This window comes from Monodon monoceros, unplaced genomic scaffold (assembly GCF_005190385.1).
Source record: "Monodon monoceros isolate NGI ecotype Baffin Bay Population unplaced genomic scaffold, NGI_Narwhal_1 Super_Scaffold_21, whole genome shotgun sequence".
NCBI classification, from domain to species: domain Eukaryota; kingdom Metazoa; phylum Chordata; class Mammalia; order Artiodactyla; family Monodontidae; genus Monodon; species Monodon monoceros.
In genome coordinates this window covers 38,251,880-38,269,267 of record NW_021703778.1, presented here as the reverse complement: position 1 = coordinate 38,269,267, position 17,388 = coordinate 38,251,880, and the positions used below count along the sequence as shown (strand labels likewise).

At 51.3% G+C, this 17,388-nt stretch overlaps 1 protein-coding gene across 1 annotated transcript in view; it reads left to right on the top strand.

Moving 5' to 3' along the window:
• Positions 1–17,388, top strand: part of ACAN (aggrecan) — a 35,136-nt gene that overhangs the window by 3,614 nt on the left and 14,134 nt on the right. The window contains 8 exon segments of the mRNA XM_029237072.1: positions 1,036–1,163; positions 2,881–3,174; positions 4,198–4,602; positions 6,437–6,611; positions 7,110–7,237; positions 8,547–8,840; positions 10,631–10,846; positions 13,865–16,963. Of these exon segments, the coding sequence (XP_029092905.1) occupies positions 1,036–1,163; positions 2,881–3,174; positions 4,198–4,602; positions 6,437–6,611; positions 7,110–7,237; positions 8,547–8,840; positions 10,631–10,846; positions 13,865–16,963 (4,739 nt within the window).

Below are 17,388 nucleotides of genomic sequence, written 5' to 3'. Positions count from 1 at the left end.
TTCACTTACATCTTTTTAAAACTTTGTTGTTTATACATTTTTGTAAACCACTTTACATTCAGTTTGTCTTTAATAAGGCAAGACATAGGTAAATTAAGCTTCTTGGTGCATTTTTCCCTGAGCACAGCTGCTGAGGAATAGGTTACGCAGCAGGACAGTCAGAGCCCTGCGTTCAAGGGACTGCAATTGTGTGATCAAGCCTGTAAGAGCAAGATGAGACAATTCTTTGGGGATGGATCAGAGCTCTAAATGCAAAAGCCAGAACCACAAAGCCACAAGAAGAAAACAAAGGGAAATACCTTTGTAATCTTGGGGTAGGCAAAAGATCTTAGGACACAAAACCCATTAGCCATTTTTTTTTTAAAGCAAGATAAGACAACAGCCTAGCATAGTGCAAGAGCCCACACCTCAGCCTCAGAAAGAGCTGGGCTCAAATCCCAACTTTGACACTTGGAAGCTGTGTGACCTGGAACAAATTGCTTAACATCTCTGGGCCCCAGTTTCTTCCAGTTTAAAATAGAGTTGTAATAGCACCTCATTTGGATGATGTGAGACTCAAATGATACAGAGCAAGGGTCAGCAAACTACGGCTCATGGGTCAAATCCAACCCACCCCCTGTTTCTGTAAACAAAGTTTTATGGGAACACAGCCACTCCTGTTATTTTGTCTGTGGTTGCTTCATTCACACTACAATGGCAAGGTCACAATGAAGACCCTATGGCCTGTAAGACCTAAAATGTTTACTATGTGCCCTTTTACAGAAAAGATTTGCAAGCTCCTGATAGAACATGTTTGGTACCAATAAATATTCAGTAAAGGGGTCTGCCTTTAATCACCAGTAACGGTGAAAACATATATCTTAATAAAGCTGGGGAAAAAGCTGTAGAAACAAGTAGCCCACAGATCTAGGCAGATCTCAGCAAACACATCAGTAAGTCACCGTTTCCTCCCACAAGGGAGGAGGATACAAGGGCACGGGCCACTGGCCCCCTTCATCCCCTGACTGTCACATCCCTACTTTGGGTTCCTGGCAGGTACCCCATCCACACTCCAAGGGAAGCCTGCTATGGGGACAAGGATGAGTTTCCCGGTGTAAGAACCTACGGCATCCGTGACACCAATGAAACCTATGACGTGTACTGCTTCGCAGAGGAGATGGAGGGTGAGACCAACCCCCCCACCTCCCAAGAGCCGGCTCCCCAATCCCTTCATCCTGCTGACCCTCAGGATCACAGGGGCCTCCTCCTGGGCAGGGCATTGACCCAGGACATCACACCCTCAACACCCCCTTCCTCCCCGCCCCCCTCCCTGGCCCCCAGCCTCATCATGCCCAGCGTGGGTGGGGGAGGGAAGAGTTAAGGAAGGAAGGGTCTGGCCCCCTCACTCCCCACGTTGGGGGAGGGCCTCAGTGGCCCCAGGTACCTGCAAACTGGGCCATCACTGGGCCCAAGAATATTTATAGCTGGTCTCTCACCTGCGACTGTTCTTCCCAGCCAGGACCCCCGCTGCTTGACCAGCCCATCACTGTCCCAAGCTCCGCTGCACAATTAAAGCCCAGCTCAGCCTTGTCACCCTCACAAAGGACCCCCTCCCACCCAGGCCACTCCAGGGAGAGCCTATCAGAAATGTCATTCCCAGGAGAGCTGGCCTCCCAGCCACCCTCTCTCAGCTTTTGTGCTGCCAGCCCCCAGCCCTATCCAGGCCACTCCAATGAGCTAGTTCTGGAGAGCACCAGGGGCAGCGAGAAGGAACCTATAGTCTTTCTCTGGTTTGTAAAGGGAGTTAAGTTTGATCACAGTCAGAGCTGAGCAAGTTACCCAGGCAAGTGGATGACACCCCTTCCCCCATCAGCACTGATTCACCCATTTTGACATTGCAAACTCTGCACCTCCACCCCTACCCCGAGATCACGGCTGCGCCCAGGCAGGAGAAGGGCTGACAACATGGCCACTGTGAGGCAGGGAATGTCCCCAGCTTCCTCACCACCGTGACCCCTTTCCTCATTCTCACCCCAGGGCCCAAGCCGGTAGATTAAGTAACGAATATTTGTGTTCCCACTTTGGGCTAATTAAAGACACTGATTAGGGCCAACCAGAGCTGCCACTGAGCAGGGACAGACAGAACAACCCCCGGGAGCGATGCCCACCACCCTATCCCTCCCTGCAGCACAACCTTGTTAGGTTTTCAAAATCAGTAAAAAGAGCCCACAGGCCCCCACCATTGCCCTTATGGACACTTCAGGGCCTAGAGACCCCAATTTGGGAAACACTGCTATTAAGGTCAAAGTCTGATGCCTGCTTTTCCCATCAGAATGTGGAACTGTAAAAAGGAGTGCTCCAGCGACTTCCCTGGTGGCCCAGTGGTTAAGACTCTGCACTCCAATGCAGGAGCTGTGGGTTAGATCCCCGGTCAGGGAACTAGATCCCACATGCCTCAACAAAGATCCCATGTGCCGCAGCTAAGACCTGACGCAGCCGAATAAATAAATATTTTTTTAAAAATCAGTTAAAAAAAGGATTGTTCCAGTGGGCAATGCTTGACTCATAGGAGAGATGCCCCGGTGGTAGGAAGTTCCATAGAAAAGTGTGGGCGAAGATGCTTTCCGGCAGGAGTTTCCTCCCGGGCCTCACATTTGCTCTGCACTTTCCTCACTTCTTTGTCTTTTTGGCAGCTTCTTTATTGGTCCCTGTTTTAGGAAACTGACATCACCCCACCCAAAAGCCCATAGGAAGTGGAGGGCAGGATCTGAAATACAGACATGTGGGACCAGGGCTTTGAGAAGTTAGAGGCCAAACCCCAAGGAACCACATGGATCTCCCTGGGGACATGGGGCAGGCGTGGGAGGGAGCGCCTCACCCTGCTGGCTGTGTCTTTCGCAGGCGAGGTCTTTTATGCAACATCCCCGGAGAAGTTCACCTTCCAGGAGGCAGCCAATGAGTGCCGGCGGCTGGGCGCCCGGCTGGCCACCACGGGCCAGCTTTACCTGGCCTGGCAGAGTGGCATGGACATGTGCAGCGCCGGCTGGCTGGCCGACCGCAGCGTGCGCTACCCCATCTCCAAGGCCCGGCCCAACTGCGGGGGCAACCTCTTGGGCGTGAGGACTGTCTACCTGCACGCCAACCAGACGGGATACCCCGACCCCTCATCCCGCTACGACGCCATCTGCTACACAGGTGGGCTTGGGCTGGAGGCCGGAAAGGGGATCGTGCCACCGAAATTCGGGCCCAGAGGATGAGATCTTAGAGTGGGGGGCTGGTTTCTACCCCCTCCAAAGGACCACTGGGTACCTGAACCCCTTGTCTTAGCACCCCCTATTTTCACGGGTTCCTAGGGGAGCTAAGGTAGAAGCACTGAAGGCTGCAGCGTACCCAGCCTTAAAACTAAAACTAAACTAAAACTTTAAAAAATGTTTTTATCTTATATTTTACACAGTCTAGGTTATACTTACAATTAAGTGCTAATTATTGGAGGGGAAAAAAAACAATGAATAATTTGGAGTTGAGTAAATTTTATGACAAAACTGGTGCTAGCACAACAACATAGCTCATTTCATGTTTAACTTCCACAGCCTGATCTTACATGAAGAGGGTTACTTGTGCAAAAATAATTAGAATTTCCCCCAAAACTTCTCTTAACCTTTCAATATTCCTACCACCCTGTTTGAAGTTCTAGCATCCTCATGGTTGCTCTCTTTGTTAATTACTAAATGGCTTGTTTCTGCCAGACCCCCATTTGTTCATGACTGAGGCAGGCAGTTTTCTCATGGCACCTTCATCAACGTCATGAGCCCCTGCATCCTTGGGAAGATTTTTTCCATTTCTCTTTGTAGCTGATTTACATTGTCCGGTTGGCTAGTTATAACATCAGATGGTCAACAGATACTCACAAGATAGGTAAGGAGACAACTGGCTGGCATTAATCAGGAAGGGATGTTGGAACAAGATGGCTTTACAAGCAGTGAGCTGATGGGTCAGTCTTGTGCTCTGGTGACTGCATTCTCTTACAGTCTGGAAATCGTGGGCACCCCTATAATAAATACTCAAATCGTTGAGGACCCCTGCAATGGGCCTAGCCAGGTACCAGGCACACAGTAGGTGCTTTCCTTCCTTAGCAGATGAGGAGGCAGTCCGTTGCTCACCTCCCCCAAGCCAGCCCCAGGCTGAGCACTAATGCCTGTCTTTAACTCCCGGCCCCAGGTGAAGACTTTGTGGACATCCCAGAACATTTCTTCGGGGTGGGTGGTGAGGAGGACATCACCATCCAGACGGTGACCTGGCCTGATGTGGAGCTGCCTTTGCCACGAAACATCACCGAGGGTGAAGCCCGAGGCAACGTGATCCTCACGGTGAAACCCGTCTTTGACGTCACCCCTACCGCCCTGGAGCCCGAGGAGCCCTTCACTTTTGCCCCCGAAGTAGGGGCCACCGCCTTCTCTGAGGCTGAGAACAGGACTGGAGAGGCTACCCGGCCCTGGGCCTTTCCCGAGGAGTCCACACCTGGCCTGGGCGCTCCGACGGCCTTCACCAGCGAGGACCTCGTCGTGCAGGTGACCGCAGCCCCAGGTGCAACCGAGGTCCCTGGGCAGCCACGACTGCCAGGGGGTAAGTGCCCACCCCTCAGGGGGGCTACATCGAGGGTAGGTGGAAAGAGCTTGGCCTTGGGGTCTTCTATACCTTTAGCTTAACCTGGGACGTGGGACAAGCCTCCCTCCTCTCAGACTTGACTCTCCTCATTTGTGAAACAAGGGGGATGGGCCAGACCAGTGATACCCATGCTCTTTTGTGTGTCTATGGCTCTTTTGCCACAAAGCATTTCCTTCCAATGAAGTCATAGGTGATATATATCAACAGGTAGAGGTGAAGTGTGATGGAGAATGGGGGCTCTTTTTCCCAGGGGCCCTCCTAGCCCCATCAGGCACTTCCACAGAATAGAACCTCTTGAGGTCGGCTGCACTGGGTGACCCCTGGGCCTCTCACAGCACTGACCCTCCAGGACAGGGGTCAGCAAACTGGCCCGTGGACAAAATCCAGCCCATCCTCTGTTTTTATATGGCCCATGAACTAAGAGTTAAGAACCTTTTTAAATACTTGAGGGGAAAAGTCAAAAGAAGAAGAATATTTTGTGACATATAATGAAAATTATATAAAATTCAAACTTTAATGTCTACAAATAAAATTTGATTGGAAAAAGAACCACACCCATTTGGTAACATGTTGTCTGTGGCCATTTAGGGCTATCATGGTAGGATTAAATAGTTGTGCAGAAACCATTTAGCCCACGAAGCCTAAAATGTGTTCTGTCTGGCCCTTTCCAGAAAACGTTTGCCACCCCAGTTCTGGGGTGATGGTGTTTCAGGTGCTTAATAAGTGTCTGGATGATTGGAATGTCACATCACATAAAGCCCAGCTGGTCCCCAGACTCAAGTCCGTGATCAGGAAGGACATACTGGGGTGGCCTCCTTAAGGACCTTGGTGGTGTCCCCTCCTGGAGGAGGGGCAAATGGACACTGCCATCCACCGTCACACCCACGATACCACCAAGTGAGATTTCAGCCTGAATTGCCCAGATTAATACAGTATGTTGAGAAGGAAGAATTGTTTAGAAGTTTTGGAGTAACACCAACAGTAGCTGAGTCCCAGGGTTGGCCCAGGGCTGGAGAGACCCTCACTGTCTCCACGTGGCCACCACATGGGAAGGTGCCAATGGACACATGAACAGCTAACCCAGAACAGGGGCAGACTCAGATTGGGGATCCACAGCTGTGACATAAACTGGCCAGTCATCCACGGGAGTGTCAAAAGCAAATGTGTGTCCAGCTGAATGCAATGGGGGAGGCAGAGTAAGTAGGGGCTCCAGGATAAGCTGTGTGGAGCCCAGACCCTTTGGGAATCTGGCAAAAGCTATGAGCTCACTCCCCAGAAATACACCCGGTGCACCCACACAAACTCTTGCAGCCACTTTCAGGAGGACCACCCATCCCCTGAACCCTGGACCCTGGGCCAAGTGGAAGAAATGCAGTGGTTGTTTGATTTCTTCCTTATCCTTCTCTATGTTTTCCAAATGCCCTGTAATGATTGTTTATTCTTTCCACAATAAGAGAAAATGCATTTGTTTTCAAGAGTAACGGGAAAAATGAGCAGCCTAGGAGTGGGGAGTCCAGAAAGGAGGGTTGGGAAGACTTACGGCAGAAGAGTCCTAGAAGGCTCTCTCAAGGAGGTGGTTTGAACAAGCAGAGAGGACTAGCTTGCCTAGGAATCAGATCGGGAGTAGGAAAGGAAGGAGGGGATGAAGGGAGGTCATTCCTCAAGGAGCCAGGGCTCCCTCCATACCTGCAAAGCCTTGAGAACCAGGCACCATGGTCGCTGGCATTGTGGCACCTGGTCCATGCCTTGAGCCTGACCTGTCTCTCCTTCTCTCCCTCTCCTCCCCACCCAGGAGTTGTGTTCCACTACCGCCCAGGCTCCTCCCGCTACTCACTGACCTTTGAGGAGGCCCAGCAGGCCTGCCTGCGCACCGGGGCCGTCATCGCCTCGCCCAAACAGCTCCAGGCCGCCTATGAAGCAGGCTACGAGCAGTGTGACGCTGGCTGGCTGCAGGACCAGACCGTCAGGTGACAGACTAGCTGGGTTTCCCTCCTAACCCAAACTCAACCATGAGAGGTCAGGCTTGGGGAGCCAGAGCAGGCACCCACCACACTGCATGCCCATTAATTAGTGGTTTCTGGCTAATCCCTTAATTTCTCCCTCAGAATCAAGGCATATTCTGAGACAGTGGGGATGGGCCTCAGGTGACATTAACTCCTTGGTCATTTCACCTCAAGAGACAAAGAGAGAGCTCCTTGTCAAGCCCCTCAGTCTTCCCCAGCTTGGCCCTTCCATACCGTGGGCTTTCTTCTGAAGCCAGGAATCCCCCAGCGGCCCCCAGACCCTTCCCCCAGCCACACAGGGAATGTGCTGCCTGAGAGGTTCCTTCCTGGTTTGAATCCCACTGGACAGCAGAAGACACACCCTGCCCAAGTCCCCAAGTGACCTGCCGTCCACACTCTGAGGCCCTGCATCCCCAGGCCCCGGAACAGGCCTTCATCCGCCCTTCCCATCATCCTCTGCAGATACCCCATTGTGAGCCCACGGACCCCATGTGTGGGTGACAAGGACAGCAGCCCGGGGGTCCGGACCTATGGCATGCGACCACCATCAGAAACCTACGATGTCTACTGCTACGTGGACAGACTCGATGGTACAGACCACGTTCTCACATTTTGGTCTCTAGACAGGCAGGGGGCTGACGGGGTGACACAGAGAAGCGGGAATTACCATCCACCTAATCCCATTCCCACCTGGGCGGGGAGCAGGGGAAGGATCCTGTTAAAGAAAGAAGGGCTTCCCAGCCGGTCTCTCAGGTCAGGCCCCTCCTCTCCCTCCCAGATGGTTCATGTGGATTCCCCAGCATTGCGGGGGAGCGTTGGTTTCTTGAAAAAGCAATAAGTTCTAAGGATAAATGAATTAATTTACTTATACCAAAAAGTATTACATATACCTTCTGCCTCATGGAGAATCCCAATGCCTATGAACAAATCAAAGGCTCTGACAAGTCCTGCAGTAAAAAATATCTCTTTAACTCTGCTTAACCAAGCATCGCCCAAGCTTAGTTAAACACAGACCCTTGGGGCTTCCCTGGTGGCACAGTGGTTGAGAGTCCACTTGCCGATGCAGGGCACACGGGTTCGTGCCCCGGTCCAGGAGGATCCCACATGCCGCACAACGGCTGGGCCCGTGAGCCATGGCCGCTGGGCCTGCACGTCCGGAGCCTGTGCTCCGCGACAGGAGGGGCCACAACAGTGAGAGGCCCGTGTACCGCAAAAAAACAAAAAACACAGACCCTTGTTTGGTCTTATTTCATTTCTTTTCATTTCAATTAAAATCACCAAATTACCGTTCCAGTGAACCCAATTTTGGAAATGCTCGTATTCAGGAAAGATCTCAACATTGCCACTCACTTGTTTTGGGAACTGGACAAGTTACTTAACCTCCTAGGCCTCAGTTTCCTCATCTATAAAATGTGGCTGATTTATGCTTATGTCAGAGACTTTTTTGAGTATTAAATAAGACGTGTATGAAAAGTGCCTGATATAAGCAGGTTTTCAGTAAATGTGAACTTCCTTCCCCAAAATCAGACAGAGACCCGGGTATTGTTCTGGGTATTGGGACCCCAACCCCCAACAGCGGCTACAGGCCCCACCTCCTGCCCTCGATGAGCTCACAGGGTGGGGATGACAGTGGGGCGGGTGGGTTGGCAGGTCCACAGCATTCAGTGCTCAGTGACTAAGTGCTGTGGTTAGGCGGAGCACGGGGTGCCCAAGGGAGTTCTTCTCTTAGCCAGAAGAGGGGGTGTCTAAGTGTGACTGGAGAATCCAGAAAGGTGGGAAGGTTCTTCCCATGGTGAGAAACCAACTCATCTTACTTCAGCTGCCCTGCCCCTGGGTGAGCAGAGGCTGCTCTGGCCGTGAGGGTGGAGGGTCACACCTGCCATCTGCCTCTGCTCCCAGGGGAGGTGTTCTTCGCCACACGCCTGGAGCAGTTCACCTTCCAGGAAGCACAGGAGTTCTGTGAAACCCAAAACGCCACACTGGCCACCACGGGCCAGCTCTATGCTGCCTGGAGCCACGGCCTGGACAAGTGCTACGCTGGCTGGCTATCTGACGGCAGCCTCCGCTACCCCATCGTCACCCCAAGGCCTGCCTGTGGCGGGGACAAGCCAGGTGTGAGAACCGTCTATCTCTACCCCAACCAGACAGGCCTCCTGGACCCGCTGTCCCGGCACCACGCCTTCTGCTTCCGAGGTATGTGCCTTCACCTCTCCTCCGGCACCCCTTCTGTCTGGGGTGGTGACTCCCCCGGCTCATCCCCCCTGACCTCCGTCCATCCATCACAGCAAAGAGGAAAAAGTCAGTTTTTCTGGGCAAGGGCAGCTCTGGAGATAGCATGACCTTAGACTTTGACCCCAAGGCAAGCACATCCTTCTAAAATGCTCCCAGAGACACATAGAGACAAATGAGTAAGAACTTGGGCTCTAAGATCAGGCAGACCTGAATTTTAATCATGGCTCTGCTGCTTAGTAGCTATGTGACCTTGTGCAAGTCACTTAACCTCTCTGTTCCTCTGCTTCATCTATAAAATAGTGATACAATAGTTTCTACCTCAAAGAGTTGCTGGAAGGATTAACAAGGGTAGTGCACACAGAATGCTTGGCATAGTGCCTAGGACATAGTAAGTGCTCAATAAATGCTACCTTTATTATTATAAGTAAATAACACACACATATATATATTCATATACTGTTTTAATTTGTACACCTTTGTCAAATTTTCACCTTCTAAATATTTCTGTGATGAGTTTAGTCAAATTATTATTCTTCACCAAGCACCAAAAATTCACATTTTAAATTGACCCATGCTGGGTACTCGATGCCATGTTACCAGAGTTCTGAGAGTGACATCATCAAACAACTCAGTGGGCATGGCCAGGGCATGGCCAAGGCCTTGCTGGGTTCTGAATGGATGAGTTCTCACAAGGTCCATGGGTCTAGATGCACTGCCTAGAATGTAGATTGTGGTAATGGCTTGTGCCATATTTTACATATTATACATCAAAACTCAGTATATTTGTAACTGCCCATGAATCTGTAATTATTTCAAAATAAAGTTAATTTTAAAAAACCCTGAGAACCCCAAAGTTTCCCAGACTTTCAGGTCCCCTTTTAAAACCTAATTCAAAGAAAGTTCAGTCCCACTCTGCCAGCCTAAGAAAGCCAATCCCCTCCCAGAGGATTTGATGAGGCTCTTGCCCCAGTACCCTTCTCCCTGCTCTGGGAATTAGAAGCCAAGCCAGTTAGCCTCCCAGTAAATTCCTCCCATGCATCTCCACCATCCATGCCCAACCCTCTGTAAACTCAGCCTCTTATATAGCTGCCAAGAAGTTTGGCTTCCTTCCCAATCGAGCCCACTAAACCAGAACAATTACCCCCAGTCAATGAATCCTGCCTTCAGCCATCAGTGCCAGGATGGCTTCATGCATTTTAAATAGCACTCTCCTGATTTTGATCCATACACACTTGGAATATAATTTCTGTCCCCAAGAAAAGCAGCATCATTGCAGTACTTGAGAGCAGAGAGTCTGGCACCAGATACTTGGGTCCAAAGACTAGATCTATCACTTAGAAGCCACTGACACTGGAGAAGTCACTTACCTCTGTGCCTTAGTTTCCCTATCTGTAAATGAGATAACAGTATCTGTTTCACATGGCCATTGTGGGATAAAATGATTTTATATACATAACACCTTTAAGCAACGCCTGGCAGGTATAATAGATTCTGCAGAAGAGGTGCCCCAGACCACTCTGAAATAAAGTGCTAATGGTGTGTGCATATCGATATAGCTGATGCAAACGGCTCTTATTAATTGAGGACAAGAGCCATCCTACTGGACTGGGTGGGGTGGTGGGAGGCCAAGGACCAGTAAGGTTTGTGCACTGGCCTGGCCCACCTCAGGATCCCCTAGTTCCCCTCAAGAAGGGCCAGCCTGGATTGGGTCACTGGTAAGAAGGAACCCTCACCACCCACATGCCCTTTAGGCATCCCAGCGGCGCCCTCTCCAGGAGAAGAGGAGGGTAGCACACCCACAGAGCACCCTGAGGTGGAAGACTGGATCACTGCTGAAGTGGGGCCCAGCGTGGCTGCTGTCCCTGTTGGGGAGGAGACAACTGCAATCCCAGACTTCACCACTGAGCCAGAAAACCAGACGGAATGGGAGCCCGCCTACACGCCAGCGGGCACTTCCCCACTGCCAGGTCTGTGTGGCTCGGGCTCCGGGCCACGTCCCGATGCGTCACACGCCTGGCAGCCTAGGGTGTGCCCCGGTGGGGGGAGGGCAGGGTGGTCTCCCCCTGGAACTTGTGCTCTGTTTCCCCAGCCCTTACACTAGCTAAGTGTGCCGCTGTGGGCAACTTCGGCCACCTCAGCGGGCCTCTAGGACCAACCCCAAGGGAGAGAAAAGGCAGCTTTGTTCATAAAACACACCTCTTTCCCTCTCTCTCTGTCTCTCTCTTTCTCTCTCTCTCTCTCTGTCTCTCTCTCTCTCTCTCCGCACTGTCTTCCAGCTACACACCCCAAATGCCCAGCACTGTGTCAATCAGAGGGCTCTCACTCTGTGCTCCTGCATTTACACCCCTACTCTCTAACCTCTTAAAAACTCTCTTGCAGGGGGAGCTCCAGTAGAGGGGAAAGGGCCTGGGAGGGGGTGGCTGTGGGCAGTCTGACTGTGACCTGTCTCCTTGCCCCACTTCTCCTTCCATGTCCCTCTTCTGGGCCAGACGTCCCCAGTCAGAACTTGCTGAGCAACATCTGTTATGATTAAATCAGATGGGACTTGATGGGATGAAATCGGAAGACCCCCAAACCCTATTGGAAAAAGCGTTTTCTAGCCATAAGGTTTGGGAAATCCTGGCTTACAGGAAGATACAGATTTCCCCCACTGCAGACCTTCTCAGAGCCTTGGATATGCTAATATGCACTGTAAGGCAGAGGGGGGCAATATATTCAGTGTGTGCCAAATGAATCTGATCAGCGGGTCTTTTTTTATCATGGAGCATTTTCATTTTTTGTAATTAATTAATTTATTTATTTATTTATTTAGGCTGTGTTGGGTCTTCGTTGCTGCACGTGGCCTTTCTCTAGTTGTGGCGAATGGGGGCTGCTCTTTGTTGCAGTGTGTGGTCTTCTCAGGGCTTCTCATTGCAGTGGCTTCTCTTGTTGCAGAGCACGGGCTCTAGGTGCACGGGCTTCAGTAGTTGTGGCTCGTGGGCTCTAGAGCGCAGGCTCAGTAGTTGTGGTGCACGGGCTTAATTGCTATGCAGCATGTGGGATCTGCCTGGACCAGGGCTCGAACCCGTGTCCCCTACATTGGCAGGTAGATTCTTAATCACTGTGCCACCAGGGAAGCCCCTTCACGGAGCATTTTTAACATGGCCCACTTTGGGTAAGGCTGAATTAGAGCAATGCACAGTAACCTGTGTGCACCTTTTAGAGTCAACTCGCCCAGGGGTACATGCATTTGAAGAAAGGAATATATCAAAGCTTCCCACTAATTTATCCAGTCATTCAGTGCACAGTTCCCAAGCAATTTGGCCATACCAAGTGCTCCTCTGGGTGCTGGAAATGCAAAACCAGAAGGTAAAGGTGCATCAGTGGAGCAGGTGGGATTCTAACCCCAAGACCTCGCCCAGCAGGCATACCTGCTTGAGGCCCTTTCCTTGACCTTCACAAGGACAAGAATAACCAAGGCCTCTTTGGCATGAGTGTGTGGCTTGGCACAGGACTCGGGCAGCCACTAACAGGAGTTATCCATGGGAGGGGACTCCAGTGGCCCCATAGAAATGTTTTCCAATATTTCTTCAGTTCCCCACCACCTCGCTGATTTGAGCCATACCGGGGAACCATCTCTACTGCTATTAACTCTGTATCTTTTTCTTTAAATTGACCTCCTTTTGAAAAGAAATGTAGATGTATTTCAAAGAGAAACGTTATATCATATCTGTAAGTGTCTATTTTCTGATATGTGGTATATATATATATATAGGGTTGGCCAAAAAGGTCATTCGGGTTTTTCCATAGCCTCTTATCGAAAAACCCAAACAAACTTTTGGCCAACCCAATACGTGTATGTGTGTGTGTGTATATATATCCATTTAAAATCGTCTTACACGTCACCACTGCTATATCGCACTCCCCACCCCCGCTCCAGGATTCTCCTTTAAGTGAGAGTAGGCTGTAAACCTGCCCACTGGGACCCAGTACCTTCTGTGCTCATGTTCTCTGCCTGGGAAATTAGCCCAAAAATACATGCAAGGTATAATCCCAGCTAGTTATTTTTAAATGGCAAAGGAAACAAGACAGAAAGAAAATAATGTAACCATGATTATTTAGGATGGTGGGGTTTTCTTTTCTGTTCTTTTCTTTTTTTTCTATATTTTCCAAGTCCTCTGTAATAGGGCTCTCAGAATTGAAAAAGTTCACGTATTTTTGCAAACATCACCTGGCCCTCTCAGCCTCAGAGGGATGGGTCCGGATGAACAATTCCCACTTTCAAGGAGTATCAGCATGGTAGGGAGAGCTTATTAAAACACATAGTGTGGGCTTCCCTGGTGGCGCAGTGGTTGAGAGTCTGCCTGCCACTGCAGGGGACACGGGTTCGCGCCCTGGTCCTGGGAGATCCCACATGCCGCGGAGCGGCTGGGCCTGTGAGCCATGGCCGCTGAGCCTGCGCGTCCGGAGCCTGTGCTCCGCAACGGGAGAGGCCACAGCAGTGAGAGGCCCGCGTACCGCAAAAAAAAAAAAAAAAAAACTCATAGTGCCATGTCCCGCCCCAGAATTCCTAAGTCAATGGAGCTGGGGTAGGATCTGAGAATTTGCTTTTCTGTCAAGTTCCCAGGTGATGTTGGTGCTGATGGTCTGGAGACCACACTTTAAAAATCATGGTTTTAGATAAATGAGGTAATAATGTGGAAGTACTTGAAAAGTGACCTTGACTGTCTTCAGTGGCAGCCAGTCCCCCACATTCTGTAACTAGTGTGAATGGCACCCCCCTAGGGTCTCACAAAGCGTAGCCTGAGGGTGGCGGGGAGTTTCCTGGTCCCCATCCTTCCCAAGAGGCTGTGCAAGGTTCCATTAGAAAATGTCTGGACACATCTCTGAGCACTTGAGAGAAAAGTTTTACTGTGGAAGGAATGGAGTTCAGCTTCTCTGCATGAGCTTAAAATGGGGCAGAGTTACTAAATCCACACCTCATCTTTCTTCTTCCTTTCCTCCAGGAGTCCCTCCTACATGGCTTCCCACTAGCACAGCAACAGAGGAGAGCACAGAAGGCCCTTCTGCAACGGAAGTGCCCTCAGCCTCAGAGGAGCCATTGCCCTCAGAAAAGCCGTTGCCCTCAGAAGAACCATTCCCGTCAGAGGAGCTATTCCCCTCAGAGGAACCGTTCCCCTCAGAGAAACCGTTCCCCTCAGAGGAGCTGTTCCCCTCAGAGGAGCCATCCACACTTTCAGCCCCAGTGCCCAGCAGGACTGAGCTGCCAGGCTCTGGGGAGGTATCTGGGGTGCCTGAAGTCAGTGGTGACTTCACAGGCAGTGGCGAAATTTCAGGACACCTAGACTCCAGTGGGCAGCCCTCAGGGGAAATTGCAAGTGGACTGCCCTCTGAAGACCTTGACTTCAGTGGGCTCACCTCTACAGTGGGCTCAGGCCTGCCTGTGGAAAGTGGACTGGCTTCAGGAGATGAAGATAGAATTACGTGGACCACCACTCCTAAAGTTGACAGGTTGCCCTCTGGAGGTGAGGTCCCAGAGGGCTCTGTCTCTGGAGTAGGGGACCTCAGTGGACTTTCTTCTGTAGGTGAGGATCATCTAGAGACCTCTGCTTCTGGAGTAGGGGACCTTAGTGGACTTCCTTCTGGAGAAGGTCCAGAAGCCTCTGCCTCTGGAATAGAGGATCTCAGCAGACTTCCTTCTGGAGAAGGTCCAGAAGCCTCTGCCTCTGGAGTAGAGGACCTTAGTGGACTTCCTTCTGGAAGAGAGGGTCTAGAGATCTCTGCCTCTGGAGTAGGGGACATCAGTGGACTTCCTTCTGGAGGAGAGGGTCTAGAGACCTCTGTCTCTGGAGTAGAGGACCTCAGTGGACTTCCTTCTGTAGGTGAGGATCATCTAGAGACCTCTGCTCCTGGAGTAGGGGACCTTAGTGGACTTCCTTCTGGAAGGGAAAGTCTGGAGATCTCTGCTTCTGGAGCTGAGGATCTTAGTGGGTTGACTACTGGAAAAGAAGACTTGATTGGGTCAGCTTCTGGAGTCTTGGACCTTGGCAGAATACCTTCTGGAACCCTAGGAAGTGGGCAAGCTCCAGAAGCAGGTGGCCTTCCCTCTGGATTTAGCGGTGAGTATTCTGGGGTGGACCTTGGAAGTGGCCCATCTTCTGGCCTTCCTGACATCAGTGGACTTCCATCTGGGTTCCCAACTGTCTCCCTAGTGGATACTACATTGGTGGAAGTGGTCACAGCCACCACTGCAGGTGAACTAGAAGGAAGGGGAACCATTGGCATCAGTGGTGCTGGAGAAACATCTGGGCTGCCCTTCAGTGAGTTGGACATTAGTGGAGGAGCAAGCGGACTCTCTTCAGGAGCTGAACTCAGTGGCCAGGCATCTGGGACTCCTGACATCAGTGGGGAAACATCTGGACTCTCTGGTGTCAGTGGACAGCCATCAGGGTTTCCTGACATTAGTGGGGGAACATCTGGACTTTTTGAGGTCAGTGGGCAGCCATCAGGGTTTTCTGGGGAAACATCTGGTGTGACTGAGCTTAGTGGACTGTCCTCCGGACAACCAGAAATCAGTGGAGAAGCTTCTGGAGTTCTTTCTGGCAGTGGTCCACCATTTGGCATAACCGACCTGAGTGGAGAAACGTCCGGGATCCCTGATCTCAGTGGGCAGCCATCGGGGTTACCAGGGTTCAGTGGGACAACATCCGGAATCCCTGACCTGGTTTCCAGTGCCATGAGTGGCAGTGGTGAATCTTCTGGCATTACATTCGTGGACACCAGTTTGGTTGAAGTGACCCCAACCACATTTAAAGAAGAAGAAGGTTTAGGGTCCGTGGAACTCAGTGGCCTCCCTTCAGGAAAGGCAGATCTCTCAGGCACATCTGGGATAGTGGATGTCAGTGGACTCTCTTCTGGAGTAATTGACTCCAGTGGGTTTACACCCCAGCCTCCAGAATTCAGTGGCCTGCCAAGCAGAGTAGCTGAGGTCAGTGGAGAGTCCTCTGGAGCTGAGACTGGGAGCAGCCAGCCCTCCGGAGCATATGACGGCCGTGGACTTCCATCTGGTTTCTCCACTGTCTCTCTTGTAGACAGAACTTTGGTGGAATCTGTAACCCGGGCTCCAACAGCCCAAGAAGCAGGAGAAGGGCCTTCGGGCATTTTGGAACCTAGTGGTGCCCCATCTGGAGCACCAGACATGTCTGGAGACCATTCAGGACTTTTGGACCTAAGTGGACTTCAGTCTGGACTGGTAGAGCCCAGTGGAGAGCCATCAAGTACTCCATATTTTAGTGGGGACTTTTCCGGCACCACTGATGTAAGCGGAGAATCCTCTGCACCCACGAGCACCAGTGGGGAGGCCTCAGGACTTCCAGAAGTTACTTTAATCATTTCTGAGTTCGTGGAGGGTGTTACTGAACCAACTGTTTCCCAGGAACTGGGCCAAAGACCCCCTGTAACATACACCCCCCAGCGTTTTGAGTCCAGTGGAGAAGCCTCTGCATCTGGGGATGCACCAAGGTTCCCCGGGTCTGGGGTAGAAGCATCATCAGTCCCAGAATCCAGCAGCGAGACGTCTGCCTATCCTGAGGCTGAGGTGGGAGCATCTGCTGTCCCCGAGGCCAGCGGAGGCACTTCCAGGTCCCCTGATCTGAGTGGAACCACCTCCGCCTTCCATGAAGCTGATCTGGAGGAAGCCTCCGGCCTGGGAGTGACAGGTAGCACCTCAGCCTTTCAGGAAGGCCCCAGGGAGGGCTCGGCTGCCCCGGAAGTGAGCGGAGAGTCAACCACCACCTATGATGTGGGCACAGAGGCATCAGGCTCACCTTCGGCCACTCCCATGGCTTCTGGAGACAGGGCTGAAATCAGCAGAGACCTGTCTGGCCACACCTCGGGGTTGGATGCTGTCATCAGCACCACCATCCTGGAATCCAAGTGGGCTCAGCAGACCCAGAGCCCTGCAGAGGCGCGTCGAGAAACCGAGTCCTCAAGCCCCGTGCGCTCAGGAGAAGAGACCCAAACAGCCGGAACACCCACCTCCCCAACTGATGCTTCCATCCCAAACTCTCCAGGAGGGACAGATGAATCAGAGGCAACCATGGCAGGTATTGTTGGGATTATTTTCCTTTAAATGGGTTTGGGTAGTTCAGACTGTAGCCGTGTAGATTCAAGTTCTGAGCACAGATGAGCTGTGCAGCCTCAAGCAATTTTCTTAACCTCTCTGAGCGTCATCTGTAGAACGGGAATAGTACCAAGAAAGATTAAGCAAGATATAAATATGTAGAGAACAAGCGTCATACTTTGCACACAGTGCACACTTGTAGATTCGTGATTATTATTGTTACAGTGGAGTTACATGACACAAACATTTATATGTGAATTCAACTGTCTGTACTTGGCACGGGAAGCACTATTTAGATAGTGCTGGAAATTCTGCTTATGCCCCTTTCCCATGGAGTGAGTGTGAGATGAGAGAATGAATCTGCTGAGGACATTTATGCCCCCAGCATTTGCTTTGTGCAGGGTGAAA